The sequence below is a fragment of the Typopeltis vanoorti genome, chromosome 13 (genome assembly GCF_054136105.1).
Source record: "Typopeltis vanoorti isolate ZY-2024b chromosome 13, IOZ_Tvanoo_1.0, whole genome shotgun sequence".
Lineage (NCBI taxonomy): Eukaryota > Metazoa > Arthropoda > Arachnida > Uropygi > Thelyphonidae > Typopeltis > Typopeltis vanoorti.
The window spans coordinates 38,006,064-38,027,138 of NC_143561.1; the positions used below are offsets into that span (position 1 = coordinate 38,006,064).

General features: G+C 38.2%; 1 protein-coding gene across 2 annotated transcripts in view; it reads left to right on the top strand.

Annotated features, from left to right (window-relative positions):
• Nucleotides 1–346: 346 nt before the first annotated feature.
• The window catches only part of LOC150100057 (nuclear protein AMMECR1-like), a 142,358-nt gene continuing 121,629 nt past the window's right edge, over nucleotides 347–21,075 (top strand). For both annotated transcript variants that reach the window (XM_090402694.1, XM_090402695.1), the window contains exon 1: nucleotides 347–613. In XM_090402694.1, the coding sequence (XP_090258820.1) occupies nucleotides 381–613 (233 nt within the window). In that variant the 5' untranslated portion in view covers nucleotides 347–380. The remainder of the gene's footprint in view (nucleotides 614–21,075) is intronic.

The following is a 21,075-nucleotide window of genomic DNA, read 5'->3' on the forward strand; positions in this document are numbered from 1 at the left end:
CTACACCAATAGAATCTACTGCTGACGACCACTGCTTGTCTTTTAACTGACAATCACAAACATCCATGCCCACGGCGGGATATAATTCAAAGCCCTATCCTTATATTTTAAACGATTTTCTCTCAAACTTTCCATGTAAATGTAAATGATTATAGGTAATTTATTTACTTCTCTTCCCGTACTGATTACATATTTAGACATAAAAATTTTCATTTGCAGTATGTAGTTTCTGTTTCAGCTTATCAAGAAATATAGATTGAGTGATGATTTGTGGAGATGTATAAGTGACTTTTGCTTTAGGAGGGCGCTATCTGCGCGCATTTTATTGTTAGTCATCTCAGGCTCTCAGCTGTTGGAGTGTTTTTTTCTTTGGTGGAGGAATGGCGGCTGTTTGTTGTACAACAAAGAAACATAAGCATAATTATCAATATCCGTATCATTTTCATCCTTGTTGTAATGGCTCTGTTGTACATCCTAATCCTTTTCAGCCAAGCATATACCGAAATGGGATGGTCGTGTGTATGGAAATGTGTTTCTTTTGTTTCGATGTCCTTTACTGCCATTTGAATCAGTTTGAGCCCCCGCAGCCACCCAACTTCCCAAACGATAACTAGTAAGTATATACGATTTTATCATTATTTTCTATTAAATTTAAGCTCCTTTAAGGTCGTTTATTGTAGCGAACAGTTAGGTTCAAGGTCACATTAGATTTAAATGGAAGTTCTCTGTTTCCCTCCCCCCTGCTGAAAACTTGTGTGTGTGTGTATGTGTATATATATATATATATATATGTGTGTGTGTATGTATATATATATATATATATATATATATATATATATATATATATATATATATATATATATATATATATATACTTCTTCTTTTTTTTTAATTGAATTTTTGATTTACTTAATATGTAACTGTTTTAAGATGTAGTGAAGGGTTGTGCAATGTGGTAATGATAGCAGTTGCAAAAATTACTAGTCGGAGAGGTTAATGGGTATATACTTCAGAATGAATAATGGGAACTGATGGAGTGGCTTATAGCGTTAGTGGAAGTTAGGCGCAAAGTTACAAGAAAAATAGGGCCACCCTTGAAAGCAGGAAGTGAGTGTAAAAAAAAAAAAAAATAGGAGAGCTGCTTACTGCTGACCAAAGTTCTGTGTGAGAGCCACTTCAGGGGCTTGTCCGTATCTCTATTGATTTATATGACTGCTGCATAAAATTAGATTAAGGGAATAATGAAAACAGTCCGAATGGCTTGAACTGTTGAACAAATTACTTGACCCTCTTCAAATTTCATATGAAATGTCTTTAGAAGATGAAATGTTAATAGAAAATTGAGGAAATGCTATGAGTTTACTTATAATATAATAATTTCATGCGTGTTTTCTTCTCAACTCTTTATTTAAAAAATATTCAAAGCATAAAATTAAAAAAAAAACTTGAAATGTTAAAAATGTATCGTTGCCATTGAAGGTTATTCTATTTAATGTAATAACAGCAGTATGTTTGAAAGGTTGCATATAATTGATTAAAATCATTAAGTTCTATCGAATCTGCTTTTATTTATTTATTTTTAGATTGCCTGTCCTTAATAAAAAAAAAAAAAATGACAGATCGTATGGCTCAGTATTTTATCTTATTTTTATTATTTTTATTTTATTTATTTTTTCACTGTGAAGAACAAAAACATTCCCAGCAAGAGAAATTCTGCACATAAAAGTATTGAGAAGGCAGTTTATTTATTTAATTACAAAAGTTGTTTTATTTTATTTTTTTTAAATAAGTTGAAAAGGTATAATTTGGTGTGACAAAATTTCTCCAGCTGTTTAAAACCTGTTTACAGTGTATGGAAATGCATTTTATTAAGAGATCTATATTAAAAGTTATAGGTAAACTGTATACAAAAAAAAAAAAAAAAAAAGGTGTTAGCCAGAATGCTGTAATAAAATATTCTATCAACCACATTGAATTCAGATCATTTGGAATATATATAGTAAAAAATGCACACATGGTACATCATGCTACAGTGAAAAATTGTTAATCTGGAAACTTTGGTATCTCAGTGCTCATTGTGGGAGGTCAATTGTCTTATATAATACCTATAATTTTCTCTGAAATCATTATCCATACATACATGAATTCTTTCTTCTGGAAAAATCTCACCAGTTTGGAATATTATTATTATTGAGAGAGACCTCCAGGGAGTCAGAGACTCATCGATGGAGGCCACATATTACACACACCAGCTATTCCAATCACACACCACCCTCTGAGAGAAAAATCTAGCCCTCACACCCTTCTTGACGGCCTTTATTCTCAGCTTCCAAGGATGTCCTTTCCCCACCCTCCATAAATTGAAAAATTCCATCATTTGAAATCCTGTATGACCCTTTCAGAAGTTTAAGTGTCAATCATATCATCCCTCTTTCTCTTGTTTGCTAGTGTCTGCAATCTACAAATTCTCAGTCTGTCTTCATAATCAGTATTCCACAATCTTGATATCATTTTTAACACTCTCCTTTGTACTCTCTCCAATATATCAGAATCACAACAGAAACCAGGAGACCAGACCTGTGCACAATAGTTCAAGCGAGGTCTTATCAAGGCCTTGTAAAGAGGCAAAATAACATCCTTATCTTTACATGTGAACATTCGTTTCAGCATTTCAGTTTATCTTTTGAATTGTATTTGCAATCTTTGCCACATGGCCGCAAAACTTCAACTTCCTATTTATTAACACTCCAAGATCCCTAGCCTAATCCCATCAATATAATACGACATTGGATATCTAATCATGCCGAAGTGAATGACTTTACATTTACTGACATTGAACTGACACCCATTTTCTCATGCTTACAATTCCAGCCTATTCGAATCATTCTGCAAAGACTGCATATCAGCAGCATTCATGATTACCCTACCTGTCTTTGCATCATCAGCAAATAACTGTGTCACTTGTCAAATCTTTCCCAATATCATTAATGAACAGATTGAATAACAATCTGTTCATTAATCCACTTGGTCCACTGTCAGTACAGGATACTGACAGTGAGCCAATCACTGATTCTTGTGGTACACCACTTGTTACCTTTTAAACCTTGCAGACTCAGATCCTCCGTATACCACTTTTTGATATCTGTCAGTCAGCCAACCTCTTATCCATGCTAATATTGTATAACCCAAACCCATTTTCCCCAATTTATGCAGCAGTCTGCCATGCTGTATTCTGTCAAAAAGCCTTGGCAAAATCCAAAAGTATCATGGTGTGTCCATTCCCTTGTCTAGTTCAACAGTAACAGTTATACAGGGTATCCCAAAATTCACACAAGATTTAAATTTGGCGCCATTTGTGCGGTAAAGTGTTGCCAACGAGAAAAAAAAGACAACGTGACAGCTGACAGTTCATGGTTATTAAAAATGACCACATACAGCGAAGAGAGTGCGTTGAATGGATTATGGAACAGCAACAAGTGGATGCTTATTTTTCGAACAAAATCATCTTCAGCGATGAGGCTCATTTTCATCTCGATGGTTTCGTTAATCGACAAAATTGTCGCATTTGGGGTTCAGAAAATCCACGAGTGATTGTTGAGAAACAAATGCATCCGCAACGTGTCACTGTTTGGTGCGGATTTTAGGCTGGAGGCATCATCAGTCCGTTCTTCTTCGAAAATGCGGCTGGTAAGGCAATAACAGTGAATGGTGCTTGCTATCGCGACATGATAATCCAGTTTTTTGTGCCTAAATTGCAAGATATGGATGTGGACGACATGTGGTTTCAACAAGACGGTGCCACATGCCATACAGCCCGAGAAACAATTCAATTACTGCATGAGTCATTTCCTGGTCGTGTAATTTCCCGTTTTGGTGATCAGAATTGGCGGCCCAGATCATGTGACTTAACGCCGTTGGACTTTTTTCTTTGGGGTTTTTTGAAGTCTAAGGTTTATGCCAACAAGCCCACGCCCCCCACGCCTTGAAGGAGGAAATTGAGCGCTGTATCAACGAAATTCAGCCACATTTATGCAAAACGGTCATGGAAAATTCCAACAAAAGAGTGTGTATGTGCCAGCAAAGCTGTGGAGGCCATTTACCCGATATGCTATTCCATGCATAACCCTATACTGTATACTTTATGAATCAATAAGAAATTACAATTTTTAATTAAAAACCTGTGTTTTCTACCAAAATTACTTCTTGCGTGAAATTTGGGACACCCTGTAGAATGTGAGCAAGTTGCTAAAATATGACCTTCCCTTAGTAAACCCATGTTGTTCCTTGCAAAGTAGATATTCACTGTCAACCCATTTTTGAATGCAAGCCCTAACCAATTTTTCCAAAATCTTCACCACCACTCCAGAGATACTAATTGGTCGATAGTTGGATACATTGGTCTTTGCACCACCCATGTGCTATGGAATTACCATACATTCCTGCGGAATCTTTCCCTGTTTTGAGATTCATTAAACATCATGGTCAAAGGAATGGCCAGTTTGCTTATTTTCTGTCGGTACAGAAATATCTCCTTTTATTTAGTGTATAAATTCTCTACCAGATTGTCTTAATCATATCCCTAATTTTCTATGTTAACGAACAGCAGTTCTCACTTAGTTAACTATTTTATTATCATATTCAACATTTTGTAGAATATGCATGTTACCATCTTAGTTACTTGTTTCTGCATGTTCTCCATTGTTTTTACATCTCCCTGAAACCCAAGTAGTCAGACCTGTAAACATATTTCAGATGCAAATGCATTATTAGAGAACTTCCTTATCCAGTGATCAGTCCTGTTAATCCAGTTCTTTGTTATTCTTTGCTTTGTGATATTTACCTCTGAATTCGACCATCCTCTCCACTATTGCACATAATTCTCCATTGTTCTCAATCTCCTCTAATATAATTCCATAAGTATTTCTGGAATACTTATGGAATTATAAGTATTCCCAATCCGAAATGCAAAAATTTTGCAGTGACAAACATTAAATTGGCATCCTTCTTCCAGTAATTTGACTGAATAATTAGCTCTTCAGTCATCTGGCTGTAGGTTTGAATTTCACTATAGATGTTTGTGATAGTCTTAAAGTAGTAGATGAATTCCAACACCTGGTGTGAGACTACTGCCCTACTTATCGGAGGTCTGAAGTGGCTTGAAAAGATCCATGTTTTGATCTAGAGCAGGGTTTCAGATTATGTACAATATAAATGAAAATACTAAATATATAAAATTAATAAAAATAATAATAATAAAATTAGACTACTCATGGTGCTACTGTACTATAGGTTTACAACTATTTGTGGAGGTGGAAGTCATAAAAAAAAAAAATCGTGGGAATATGCTTAGTTACAGGGAGTTTTACACCACTGATTTGTTGGCATATATACAAATTAGTTTAAAAAAAAAAAAAATCCTCCACACCCAAGTATATCATCCAGGTGAATATCTTCTGCCTCTTTACTTTGATATTGATTCAAAATTATAGTACTGTACTTTACCTTAGCTATTGGGAAATTCTTTTAGTCACCAATTTCTCTTTAGTACATTATACATATAATTTATATGGTCCTATAATATTATCATCAGTTTCCTTATATGTACTCTCAAGGAGTGTACAGGATACTGACAGTAGATTGTCATATCTTATATTTCTGTCTGACATCAATCTCCCTAGATCTTGCTCTTTCTCTGGGTCATTTCCTTGCCATCATGGTAACAAATACCATGTTTTTAATCCATTCTGTTTAAGTGACTGTACCACCTTAAATTAGTCTTACTCACACATTCCTAAATGCTAACAGTGTTAAGTTTTTAATATGTTAATTTTTAATATGATTCTTCTATTGATTGACAGTTCACTTCCCTAAATTTTGTCTGTTGTCTTTGATCAACTGCTTTATTTCTAACCCAGCTCAAAAGGAGGGGAAGAAACCTATTTGATTAATAAAGAACGCTAGTTTTTCATTTGTCCTTTTCTTCTTTTAGGACCACAAGTTAAACTTAGTTTGAACCCTGTCTAGTATACTGCTAGTTTAGTGTTTTGGCTAATTTCACATATTCCATATAAACTTCAGCTGCCTCCCTACCATACCAGTTTTATTTATTTATTTATTTTTTACATAGAATGGATTAAACAACAAACAACAGTATTACATAGGAAAATGTTTAGTACTTCATTGTATTCATTAATTGTAAAATGAAATTGTTTTCATATTTTAATTTCCAGTAACAAAACCTCAGACCAATTTCTTATCAACCATTTAAATATTTGCACTCATCTGAGCACCTCAGTGTTAGTGCAGTCCATAGAAAGTTTTACTTCCTTAAAGCAGTGGGAATTTTTGCTCTGAACTTTAAACCATATATATATATATATATATATATACACACACACACACGTCTATAAATTATTTTACTTCTGTATACTTATCTTCTTAACCGAGAAAGTGGTATTCCACCATGATTAAAAGAAAGTAGATCTTGTAGTATAAATATTTTATATTTTCATATTTCAAGTTTATAGATGAGTTTAAATTATTAATTCCATATTTCCATATGAAAATAAACAGCTTCATATATCAACATGCCTTGTTAATAGCTTTCCTCGATAGCTCAGTTGGTAAAAGCCACAGATTGTTTACCACAAAGATTATTATTATTCGTGATACATCCAAGGAGTCCGTAGACTCATTGCTGGAGAACACCAATCTGGAATACAAAAATCTTGCAGTGGCAAACATTAAATCGACATTCTTCTTCCAGTAATTTGACTGAATAATTAGTTCTCCAGTCATCTGGCTGTAGGTTCGAATTTCACCATAGATGTTTGCGATTGTAAAATCTCACCTCCACCTAACCTCTACTATCAGTCATCTACATCAACAACAACTGCCCGCCACCACCACCACAACTAGTATTTTTTGTCGGTAAGTTGCGTGTGTGTTTTGAAGGGCTGATTTGTATGCATACAAATGGGTACAAATCTTGAGCAAGGCATTGATGTTTAGGGGAAAAAAAAGCTTTCTTTGAATTGAGTTTGTAATATTTGTTTTAGAGAGCCTGTGTAGCTCAGTAGAAGTGCCGTTCGCACTCTACACCACTTGACCGCACGACAAAAGGCATTCGAATCTAGTCGCCGACTAGAGAAACTTTTTCTAAGCCTTTTCTCGACCAGTTCCAGTGTTAGTTGATCTCTGGCATGGGCTAGTAGGTTTTTCCTCCGGGAAACTCGGGTTTTTCATCCCGTAAATTCAAGAAAATCGGCCGTTGAACCCGCACCATTTTCATACATTAAAAATATTGTGTTAGGGTTATGGACCACCAGATGGCGGCACTTACTAGCCACCTTCTGCACTGCGTGCCGATTAATTAGTGATAGCCTTGGGCCAGCTATCTCTGATTGGCTACCAGTGGAGATTGAACTGCCCACTGAGTCTCCAAAAGTTAGATAGGGCTAAAAAAACTCCCTACTCCCTAAACGGTAACAATTAGCTGATTTTTGATATTTGTTTTATGAAATTAAATTGACACTAGTTTTTCCATAGAGTGTGGACACTTTTATTACTTTCTTCCATAAAAAAAATAAAAAATAAAAAAACAGTATTGTATTACTTGGTGACCTAACCATTGATTGCTCTCATGTCATCATGCTTTCTCCATACTTTTTTGCTCAATTAATCTTGTTTATTGAGATTGACAAGTGAAAGTTCAGTCAGCAGTCATGATAAATAGGCATTAATAGCAGGGAAAATAATGCATCTTGTGCTTGCTGCATGTTGCACCATTTTAAATAATTTTGCCTTGAATATTAGCATATTAGATACTCATTTTACATCAGGATAGTTGGCATCCTTGCACTGCATTTTGTAATTTTTTCCCCTTAAATATCATAAGCTTAGAACTTTCATTTTCAAAGTGTTTATAATTATTGAAATTATGTTGCAATAGGAGTTGATTATTTGCATTCAGATTACAGTCTCTATACATTTTTTATTTTATATATATATATATATATATATATATATATATATATATATATATATATAAAACCCACCAATAAAAAAAATTGGAAATTCATGTATGTCATACTACATTTGAGACAGAGTTCATCTGGAATCCTTGTTTCTAGAGACTGGATCTTTCAAGAGCATTTCAGACCATCAGTAATCAGAGTGGTATTCTTGCACAAAAGGATGAAATTGATTTCATCCTTTAGCCTATTAGTTGGGAGCTCAGAAACTTTTCACTAGACTAGTTGGGCTGCAAGAATCTGAGAAGTATGGATACCCTTGTCTAGATTAATAGGGAATCTTCAGATTTTGAAGCATCACGAGAAGAGGATATGATAATGACTTTGACTGCTGTGAAAACATCCAATATGGCCTTTGCCACATGGACATTATTGTAGGCATGGTACCTGTTTTAATAGTGAGTTCTACACATTAAAATTGTTGATCGCATGGTATGTTAGTATGAATTGAGCAAACATTAGATTTCAAGATTTGCAAATTATGCTCCTTTGGAAATACATACAAGGGCAGACCATTCAAAAGGATGCTATCAGAAGAAATAAGACAGAAAATTTATTTGATTTTTAGAGCTGAAAACTTGTAGCTGTTGCATATGTTTTAACACATATACAGCAGCTTATTTAGAGCATAGAGAGGATATTATTATCAGTGCCAGTATCAATAAACAGTGACCATAGAATTATCTGGTGTAAGATAAAAGCTTACATATTAAAATAGTTGATGCTTATAAATCATGGGGTGCAAAGGGAGATTATTATAAAATTACAGATGTACCACAGTAAAAAATTGATTTAGTATTCAGATATTTTGTCTTGCATTTAACCAACAAACCAGCCATGACGTCTATAGATATCAGGGTTACCATGGATGCGAAGTGCATATTAAAATTGTAATACCATTGATATTACATTGAAATATGTGATGGATATGAAGTATATAGAGAGTTATGTTCCTCGTGAATAGGTGGGATATGATTGAGACATATTAGCTGGTCAGGGATTGTTATCAGGTAGATATGGAAGAGATTTTTCATAGAATGGGAGAAGGGAGTAGAACAAGAGGCCATTGCTGGAAACTGTTTAAGGAGGGTGTGAGCAAAGGAGTGAGAAGCAGGTTCTTTGCATGGAGGGTGGTTGGTGAGTGGAATGCATTGCCTGAGTGCATTGTGGATGTGGACACATTGAATCAGTTTAAAATGCGGTTGGATGAGCATAGTATGCAATAGTGAGTACCTCCCACGATGAGTCTCTGATTCCATGGAGGTCAAATGTTGATAATAATAATAATGTATTTTATCCATATGGCCGTTTGGGTGGTTAATTAAAAGAAACAGTGCTTGCATGCCATTGGAATCCTATATATACAGTCATATATTGGTGATAAACTATTGGGCTGAAAATGAAATTAAATTTGATAATTTTAAGTTGTGGAGGGGGGGGGGGACTTGTGAATACAGTTATCCAATTTAATTTTATTTTCAGCCTGTATCTTCAACATCTTTTACACCCAAGGTAAAGAAACCTTCTACATCTTTCACTCATCCATAGATTTTTATTAAGAAGGTCAAGCACCTTTTGTCTATTTGTATATGAAATATATGACTTTTGCATTACTTCAACCTTGAATCTCTCCCCGGTTTGGTTCCCACTGAAGAGACCTCAATAAAGGTTGAAACTAGTCTGGATAGTGGCCCTTTCCATTATGCATTGCATTATACATGCCTGAAAAGGGGGGGGGGGGATTTGCATTATGGGATACATACTAAGGAGTGATATGAAGTAACTAGCCTCTATATACAAGTAGCTTAGATGTGAATATCTCTCCCCCAGGTTTGGCTCCCACTGAAGAGACCTCAAAGGTTGAAACCTGTCTGGGTACTGGCCCTTCCCATTATGCGTTGCATTATACATGCCTGAAAGAGGGGGATTTGCATTATGGGATACATACTAAGGCAAGTGATATGAAGTCATTAGCCTCTATATACAAGTAGCTCAGACGTGAATATATTTCATGCAAAACTCTGTTTTGCTTCTTGGGAAAAGGATTAAAACCAAGCATAAAATTTCTTGGTATTTTTAATGTATTTTACACCCAAGGTAAAAAACTTTCTACATCTTTCTCTTATCCAGAGATTTTTATCTTTATTAAGGTCAAGCACCTTTTGTCTACTTGTATATGAGATATATATGACTTCTGCATTACTTCAACCTGGTATCTCTCTCCCAGGTCTGGCTCCTACTGAAGAGACCTCAATAAAGGTCAAACCAGTCTGGGTAGTGGTCCTTCCAATTATGCATTGCATTATACACGCCTGAAAGTGGGTGTGCTTTGCATTATGGGATACACACTAAGGCAAGTGATATTATTATTAAACAAGACCTCATGGAGTCAAAGACTCATCTGGGAGGTCCTTTTATCACACACACATCTCATCATACCGTGTCTTAAACACACTCAAACTCCTTGCAGACACCACACTCTCAGGCAAGGCATTCCAATCATTCACAACTCTGTACGAAAAAACCTGCCTCTCACACCCTCTTTATACAGTTTCCAGGGATGACCTCTGGTTCTCCTTTGATCTCCCACTATTCTCTGTAGAACTTCTCCACCATTGATCTTATAACAACCCCTTACCAACTTGTAGGTCTCTATCATATCTCCCCTCTTCCATCTCTCCACCAGACTCTGCAAATTACATCTTCTCAATCTTTCCTCATACTCAACATTCCAGAGGTCAGAAACTACCTTAGTCAGTCGCCTTTGGACCCTTTCCAACATCTCTTCATCCTTCTGAAAACCCGGTAACCAAATCTGGGCACAATAGTCCATGTGTGGCCTAATCAAAGCCTTATACAATGGAACAAGAATCTCCCTACTTCCACACGTCAGTGTCCTCCGCATCATTCCCAGAAGTCTTTGTGTTGTCTTCACAATTTTGGCGATGTGTCCTCTAAATTTTAGATCCTTATCCACTATCACCCCCAGATCTCTTATTTCCTCTACTTCCAACAATATATTCTCACCAAGCATAAATTCTGCATCCCATCTTTGTTTTCCAAATTTTAAAACCTTACATTTTGCAACATTGAACTCGCATCCCCATTTGCTTGCCCAATCACTCAATTTATTCAAGTCTTCTTGCAAGGCCACAACATCTTCACTACTCTTTATGGTTCGTCTCAACTTTGCATCATCTGCAAACAACTGAATATCTCCATCCAAATCTTTGCCAATATCATTAATATACAAGTTAAATAGTAATGGCCCAAAAACAGACCCCTGAGGCACTTCACTAGTGACTTTCCTTTTCCTGGATATCGCACTCCCATACACAACTTGTTGATACCTATCAGATAGCCAGTCTCCAATCCAATGCACTAATCTAATATCCAACCCCATCTGCTCTAGTTTGACTGTCAACTTATCATGAGGCACTCTATCAAAAGCTTTTGCAAAATCCAAGTATATTACTGTGTATCCTTCTCCTCTGTCCAAGGAAGCAGTCACTTTATTGTAATAAGTAAGTAGATTACTAAAACACGACCTCCCTTTAGCAAATCCATGCTGTCCATCAAAGATTATACCACTGTTGTCAACCCAACTCTGGATCCTAGTTCTCACAAGCTTCTCCAACAACTTAACCACAACACCTGACACAGAGATAGGCCTATAGCTTGATGCTTGAGTTCGATCACCTCCTTTATGAAGTGGCACAATCTTGCCCTCCTCCTACTGTTTAGGAACTTGACCAAGTGCAACACTCGTATTAAAAAAATATGTCAAGGCAGGTGTCAACTCTCTGGCACATTCCTACAGAATACGTTGTGATATATTATCAAGTCCCACAGCCTTATTTATATCTAGTTTACTCAACTCCCAAACACCTCTTGCTCACTTACAGTCAGTCTCTCCTCCCCATCATCAACTGCTCTCAATCTCTCCATGAAGTTGCATTCACAAGATTGAAAGATCTTTATGAACTGCTCATTAAATATCTCCACCACACACATTCTGCAACAGCTGTCTTTATACCATTTCCTCCAATCAATGTCATCCTTCGATAATCATTCTTTCTTTTGCTGGCTACATATCGAAAGAACTCCCTAGGATTCTTTTTGGCTTCATTAGCTAACTGCTGTTCATACCTCTCTTTAGCTACTCTCACCAACCAAGTTACCCTCCTTGCCTGGTCTTTGTAGACCTTATGAAATTGGTTACTTCCACTTCTCTTATGCTGCCTCCACAATGCCCTTTTTCTCTGTATTGCATGCTTAATCTCTTTATGCATCCATCTCACACCTACCTTACTTAACCTTTTCACCCATGGAATACATTTAAACATTGCATCTACTAAATAGTTTTTGAAAATCCCCCAAGCTGCATTGATCTCTTTTCCAACTAACTCCTCATTCCATGCTACACCTGCAAGCTGTCTCCTGAGCTCTTCATAATCACCCCCCTTGTAGTTCCACATATACCCTTTTTTCACAGATATGAATGATACGAAGTCATTAGCCTCTATATGCAAGTAGCTCAGGCACGAATATATTTCACGTACAAAACTTTGTTTTGCTTACTTGGCAAAAGGATTAAAACCAAGTATAAAATTTTTTGGTATTTTTAACATATATATATTATCTAATATATATTATATATAACCAAAAGTGTTGTATGGAGATTCCTTAGTAAGGTGTGTTAGTTGAGAGTTTAACAAAATCGTACCAGCCTGGTGCCAACGTGAAGAATGTGAGTCAATTAGAATGCAAAAGCAGTGGGTGAAAGAATTGATAGTGGTAGCAGGTACAAATGATTTGAAAGGAAACAAAATGGCTATGAATGAGGATGTGAAGGAATTGCTTGAGGTAGCAAAAGAGAAGAGTGGGAGAATTAGGATGGTGAGTCTGTTGCTGCAGTATGACAGTGAAGAGTATAGAAGGAGGGCCATAATTGCTAATGACTTTGTGTGAATTATGCAGTATGAGTGGTGTGGAATTTGTGGATGCGTGGAATGTGTTCGATGGGCGAAAGGATTTATATAAAATGGATGGTTTACATTTGAATGAATTTGGTATACGGAGACTTGAAAAGGTGTTGTCTAATGTAGTGGAAGTGAATGTGCAGAATCAGGGAAACTAGAGTTATTAAGGGGGGGTGGAGATATGCAGATTTTAGGGAGACAGTTGAGTGTGTGAATGTGTGTAATATGCCCAAGCGAGTAGGAAAGACCACGAATCAGAATGAGATAGTTAGTATAAGGCATCAAAATAGGGATGGGACAAATCGGCTTCTGCAATTCATATATACTAATGCCAGACACAGGTTATTGGCATTAGTGAAACATGGCTGACAGAAGATGACACAGCTAGTGGGATTGAATGTGAGGGGATATGGTGTATTCAGGAGTGACAGGGAGAATAAAATGGGGGGAGGAGTGTTATTGATGATAGCTGATGAGCTACAGCCAAGGAGAATAGAAGTTGAATTGCAGGATAGAGAAAAGAGCACATTTGAGGCCATTTGGTGTGAGATTGTGGCCAGCAGAGCTAAATATACATTTGGGTGCTGCTATAGACCAGGTGATGGAATAGATGGTGGAGATGATATGCATAAGCAAATAGAAGAAATGAGTGGAAGGAGGGGAATTATTATGGGAGATTTCAACTATGGTAATATTGATTGGAAGGAGGAGAGGACACATGGGAGGAAGGAATTGGATTTTATGGGATTATTAAAGGATAACTATCTGCAACAGCATGTAATGGAAAATACTAGGGTTCAGAGAGTGCTTGACCTAGTAATTACATCTGAGGATTTGGCTGTAACAAATATGACCACATTACCACCAATTGGTGAGAGTGATCATAGGGTCTTGACTTGGGAGGTGACTAAAGGTGTGGAATTTTCAATTAAGACAGGGTACATGTGGAATTATCGGGCTGGAAAGTATGACAAGCTTAGGAGTTTGATTGCTTCAGTGCCATGGCAGGTACAACTGCAAGGACTAGAAGTTGATAGTGCATGGGAGGCAGTTAAGAAGTCTTTGCATGAAGCAATGGCTGACTGTATACCTAGAGTCCGAATAATAAATCAAGTAGGGGTTAAATGGATGAATAACACCATTAAGCTTGAGCTGCAAAAAAACGAAACAACTATGGAGGGAATTTAAGGAGAAAGGTGATCGGCAGGTACATGAACGGTATAAAGTGCAGGCCAGAAGGGTAATGGGTGTGGTAAGAAAAGCAAAAAAGGATTATGAAAGAACATTGGCCATGCAGGCTAAAGAGAATCCGAAACAGTTTTTCGATATATTGCAAGTAAAAGGAAAAATGTATATGGCAGAATGATTTTAAAGAATGCCGATGGTAGGGAGGTAACCGAATCAGTTGATATAGTTGAATTACTGAGTGAGCACTTTGCAAGAATATATCATCCAGGTGGTGACATTGCAGAAATGAATGAACCAATAGATTATATGGGAATTGTGGTGAATGAAGTGGAGGTGAGTAGTCTATTGCAAAACCTCAATGTCAATACATCTGTGGGATTGGATGGTATACCAGCTCGTGTCATATGAGAAGCAGCTAAAGAATTGTCAATACCCTTGACCATTTTGTTTAATTTGAGTCTCGGGGTCTGGGTTAGTCCCGAGGGGGGTGGAAAGAGGGGAAAATAGTTCCACTGCATAAAGGAGGTTCCAAGACTGCTGTTGTAAATTACTGACCGATTAGCATATCAGGAATCATTGTCAAGGTCTTGGAGAAATTAGTCAAGAGAAGAATACAGGATTGGATAGATGAAAATGGGATACTGTATGGGGGACAACATGGTTTTGTGAAGGATAGCTCATGCCTGAGTAACTTGCTCACGTTTTATAACACGGTGACGGCTGAACTGGATAAGGGTAATGGGTTTACAGCGATTCTACTGGACCTTGCCAAGGCCTTTGACAGGATACCACATGGAACTCTAATCAGTAAACTTGAGCAGATGGGGATGCATATAGGGTTGGTGAGATGGATAGGAGGGTGGTTGATGGAGAGAGATATCAGAGAGTGGTTTATTCATGAGTTGAGTCCAAAAGATGGCTTGTGACTAGTGGTGTGCCACAGGATCCTGTTCTTGGACCAATGCTTTTCAATTTGTTCATTAACGATATAGGAAAGGATCTGAGAGGAAGTGTTCACTTATTTGCTGATGATGCAAAGTTGGGTAGAGCAATTGTGAGTGCACAGGATGTCAAAATTTTACAGGATGATTTGGATAGTTTGGAGGATTGGGCTAAGGAAAATGGATGTCAATGTAATGTGGCAAAGTGTAAGGTTATGCATTTTGGGGTGAAAAGATTAGCAGCAGTATATCACATTGGTGGAACCGTACTCCAGGAGATTGATGAGGCCAGGGATTTGGGAGTGTTTGGTGGATAGAGAATTGAAGTTTAGGGGAGGCACATTGCAAAAGTGGCTAAATAAGCTCATCAAATGACTTGGCTTCTTGAAAATTGGAATTTGATCTTTTTGTAATTTGAGCTGTGCAGAAGAAAGTGATTATTAATTGGTGAATAGTCTGCTTTTTTCCCCGTTTTTCTATGTTTTTGAGTGCTAAATTGTTTCTCTGAATACGAGTGTAATTCAGTGGTTGTTTTTTGGATGTTAGTTGCTGTCGCGATATAATATATTTTGGTACCGTCGGAATCGAACGCTAACAGTGGAAGACAAAACGAAGCTAAGTTACTGTATTTAGTTATATTTCATTTTATTTAATTATATTTAGTACTTAAATGTTCTGATGTTTGTACTTTTTTTCCTCTTATTTATTAATTGAATAATTATTAAAGATTACTCTACTCGGCAGTAAGGAATGAAGGTTGGTTCAGCAGCAGTCGCAAGTGGCGTAACGCCAAGTCTTCCGCAATTTAAGAACTCAATTATTAGCAATATCATAAGGGACTTTGTGGCATGCAGTACTTGCGGCATGTATGTGTCTCGGGAATTACATATGTGGCTTGTTAAAGAGAGTGGAGAGCGTATGTGCGCAAAATGCAGGCAGTTGGAGGAAATAAGTACATTAGATATATCGATATCCGACTTTGTTGCTCCAGGAACGGGGAATGAATGTAGAAAGACAAGTAGTATGATAGGAGAGAATGAGAAAATAATAGTTGATAGTGTGGAAGGCGTGAGTGACTGTGGAAGTTTAGGAGATGGTTTTGTTTGGGAGAGTGAATTTAGATTAAGAGTGACTGACCTGCAGAGGGAGATAGATGAGTTGAAAGAGGAGATGGAATGTCTTGTGAATGAGAGCAGAAGTATGAAAGATAAGATTAGGAGAATGGAAGAGATAAATGCAAGGCGAATCAGAGTAGGAGAGAGAGAGAATTTAGGGAGTATGAGTGAGAGGTATGGGGGTGCTAGAAGAGGAAAGAATGGAAACAGTAGAAGAGAGGGAATGAGAGAGAGGTATGGGAATGCTAGCAGACGAGAGGATGGAAACAGTAGGAGAGACAGAATGAGAGAGAGGTATGGGAATGCTAGCAGACGAGAGGATGGAAACAGTAGGAGAGACAGAATGAGAGAGAGATATGGAAGTGCTAGAAGAGGAGAGAATGGAAATGGTAGGAGAGATGGAATGAGAGAGAGGTATGGGAATGCTAGAAGACGAGCGGATGGAAACAGTAGTAGGAGAGACAGAATGAGAGAGGGATATGGAAGTGCTAGAAGTGGAGAAAATGGAAACAGTAGGAGAGAGGGAATGAGAGAGATGTATGGGAGTGCTAGAAGAGGAGAGAATGGAAACAGTAGAAGAGAGAGGTATGGAAATGAAAGAAGAGGAGAGAATGGAAACAATAGGAGCGAGGGAATGGTAAGAGGTATAATGTATGGCGACTCAATGATCCGTGATGTTCAAGATAGGATGCTTGAGGAGTGTTTGCCAGGAGGAACAATAGAAAGGGTGGCTATGGCCATTAAGTGAGGTGAAAGGGTGGATGAGATGATTGTCATGGTAGGAACGAATGACTTGAGTGGTAATGTAAGTCAGGCAGCGAGAGATATGAGATTTTTGCTTGAGACTGTACGGAAGAAGACAGAGAGAGGAAAAATAGTGTGCGTGTTGCCTAGGTATGATAATGATGAGCTGAGCAGAAGAGCGGTGATATTGAATGGCATAATAGCGAGAATGTGTGACAAGAGAGGACTGGTATATGTGGATGCTTGGAGTGCGTTTGAGGAAAGAGAGGAGTTGTATGCGAGAGACCGTTTACATTTGAATGAGGAAGGATGTAGTCATCTGGAGAGATTGCTGTTCTGAACGAGTCAGTGTGTCCCAGGGAGGATGATAGCAGGGGTGGCCTCTTGTGGGAATGGATACTTGGGAGAAGGGAGACAATGTCAGGTAACACTGAGCCCAGTGGAGTCTAGAAGGGATATAGAAACAATGGGTATAGAAAGCTGGGTATAGAAACAATGGCATTTATATGCTGTATACTAATGCCAGAAGTATCCGGAATAAGGGAAAGGAATTGGTGGCGCAGATAGCATCAGCCTGGCCAAAAATTATTGCGATCACTGAGACGTGGTTGACAGAAGGAGATATAACAACAGGAATAGAAGTCGCTGGGTATAGCATTTTTCGTCAGGATAGGAGGGGAAAGCGTGGTGGTGGGGTGCTGCTTATGATAAGTGATGACCTATGTCCTCTAAGAGTGGAGAATTTGGAAGGAAGTGAGACAAATGATTTTGAGAGCGTATGGTGTGAGGTAGAGGTAGGCAAGACAGGATATTTAGTGGGGTGTTGCTACACACCCAGGAGCACAGAGGATGGGGACCAGGAGATGTTTAGACAGCTAAGTTTGGCAAGTGCAAGAAGAATGATTGTTATGGGAGATTTTAACTTCAGTAGTATAAATTGGAGAGAGGAAGATGCATGTAGCAATAGGGGAATGGAATTTCTAGAATTCTTGAGGGACAAATGTCTTAGGCAACATGTAACAGAGGGAACAAGAGGTTCAAAAATTTTGGATTTGGTTATAGCATCAGAAGAGTTGATAATAACTGAGTTGACGTCTCTCCCACCAGTTGGAGAGAGTGACCATATGGTGTTGACTTGGAAAATGAATAGACATGCAGGAGTATCAAAGAGACGGGAACTTATGTGGAATTATAAGGCAGGTGATTATAATAGTCTTAGACGTCAACTTCGGGAAGTTTCATGGAAGGAGGAATTGGAAGGCCGGGATATCACCAATGGTAAGTTGTATACCACGAGTGAAGAAGAGGACGCAATTTGGAGTAAAGTGGATGACAAACAATATTAAACATGAATTGCATGCGAAAAAGAGGCTATGGAAGAGATATAAGGAGACAGGTGAAGAGATGCATGAGGAATATGAGACACAGGCCAGAAGAGTGACTAGTGTGGTAAGGAAAGCGAAACTGGAATATGAGAGGAGATTGGCCCTAAGATCCAAAGAAAATCCTAGGGAATTTTTTAGCTATGTGGCCAGCAGGAGGAGAAATGACTGTGGAAGAATGATATTGTGGAATAAAAATGGGAATAGAGTGACTGATGCAGAAGACATAGTGGAATTGTTCAATGAACACTTTATTGGAGTATTTCATCCTAGAGGAGTCAGTTTTAATGCTAGAGGGATAGGACTGGTATGAGGTCTGGAGGTACAGGAGGAGAGTGTGTTTCAGATACTGAGTACTCTGGATGTCAGTAAAGCTGTGGGACTGGATGGTATTTCGCCACGAGTTTTGAGAGAATATGCTAGGGAATTGACAGTACCTTTAACGTGGCTTTTCAATGAAAGTCTGGCTTTGGCAAAGGTGCCCAGGGAATGGAAGGAAGGTAAGATAGTGCCATTGCATAAGGGTGGTAACAGACTGGAAGTGTCTAATTATAGGCCAGTCTGTGTGTCATCAGTAGTTGTTAAGATCTTGGAGAAAGTAGTGAGGGACCGTATACAGCATTGGGCAGATGAGGATAATGTTATCTGTGAGAATCAACATGGATTTGTGAAAGGATGCTCTTGTTTTAGCAATATGCTAGCCTTTTATAATAAAGTTACAAGAACATTAGATGAGGGAAAGGCATATACTGCAATTTTCTTAGACTTGGCGAAGGCATTTGACAGGGTGCCACATGATAAGCTGATATTTAAGTTGCAGCACATGGGTCTGGATGTCAGATTGGTCAACTGGATTCAGGATTTGCTGTCTGATAGGTATCAGAGAGTTGTGTATGGTGGAGCAGTTTTCAGGAGGCAGAGGGTTACAAGTGGGGTCCCACAGGGCTCAGTACTAGGACCTATATTGTTTAACCTTTATATCAATGACATTGCCAGTGGATTGCAGGGGGATATTCAGTTGTTTGCAGATGATGCGAAGCTGGGAAGGATTATTAGTAATAGTGCAGATGTGGTAGCCCTGCAAGAGGATTTAAATAAGCTAGATAGATGGGCAAATGAATGGGGGTGTCAGTGTAATGCAGCAAAATGTAAGGTCTTGAGGTTTGGGAAACATCGATGGGATGCTGCATACTCTATGGGAGGAGTTATACTGGAGGAAGTAGGGGAGACAAGAGATCTGGGGTTGATGATTGATAGAAACCTGAAGTTTAGGGCACATATTGCAAAGGTGGTGAAGGTAACACAGAGGATTGCTGCTATTATGAGAAGGACACTGACCTGCAGAGATAAGAGGGTTATCATTCCGTTGTATAAGTCTCTGATCAGACCACACTTGGACTATTGTTCTCAGATTTGCTCCCCAGGATTTGAAGGGGATAAATTAACTGTGGAAAGGATACAAAGACGGATGACAAAGATGGTTTCAGGACTGTACAAGGATAGTTATGAGGATCGGCTGAGAGAATGTGGACTGCAGAGTTTGGTGGATAGAAGAAGGAGAGGTGATATGATTGAGACTTTTAAACTGTTGAGAGGTGGTTACAGGGTTGACACTAGGGAGTTCTTTCACTTGGTTGATCAGCGGGAAGGGAGGATGACAAGAGGCCATTCCTGGAAGTTACGAAAGGAAACTGTGAGCAAGAGGGTAAGGAGTGGTTTCTTTGTGTGGAGAGTTGTGGTTGAGCCGTGGAATGCATTGCCTGATGGAGTTGTGGAAGCGAGAACAGTCAGTGAGTTTAAAGAGTGGTATGATAGACTTTGTGTTTCTCGGGGGGGGGGGCTTCTCTCGATGAGTCTTGACAGACTTTGTCTTAGGAAGGACCTCCCTCGATGAGTCTTTTGACTCCTTGGAGGCCTGAATAATAATAAAAGACCCCATCTAGACTACTGTGCCCAGATATGGGCACCAAGGTTTCTTTTTGATGGGGAGGAGGTGGAGAGGATCCACAGACGAGTGACCAAGATGAATGCAGGTCTGTGGAATGAACCCTTATGAGAATAGGTTGAAGATTTGTGGGTTGCAAAAATTGGTTGATAGGCAGAAAAGGGGTGATATGATTGAGACATTCAAATTACTGAAGGGTTTCTATAAGATTAATCCAGAAGATATTTTTGAAAATAGGACTGGTGATGGGAGGATATGGGGCCATACATGGAAGCTGGGCAAGAATGTGGTTAGCAGGGGTGTTAGAGTGAGGTTTTTTACTTGGAGAGTTGTGAATGAGTGGAATAAGCTGCCAGAGTCTGTTGTGGGTGCTATGACTGAATGAATTCAAGGCCAGGTATGATAGATACTGTGTGAATGTCGAATAGTTGTTCTTGACAGGATGTTAGGGCCTCCCTTGATGAGTCTGTCGACTCCTTGGAATTGCCTGAAATAATAATAATATATAAGGATTCCAATGTTATGCATGCGCTCTGTTTCTTTTATTTAAATTACTTATTGTGGTTCACTTTCTGCACTGTTGTCCTATACATAAGACAAAATATCTGAATAAATTAAAGATGCCAAGAAATTAAAATTATATTCAGGTTTCATCCTCTATCCCAGTGTAAGCAAACAAAGGTTGTGCATGAAGTAACTTCACACAACTTGGCTACTTGTATATAGAAGCTAATGGCTTCACATC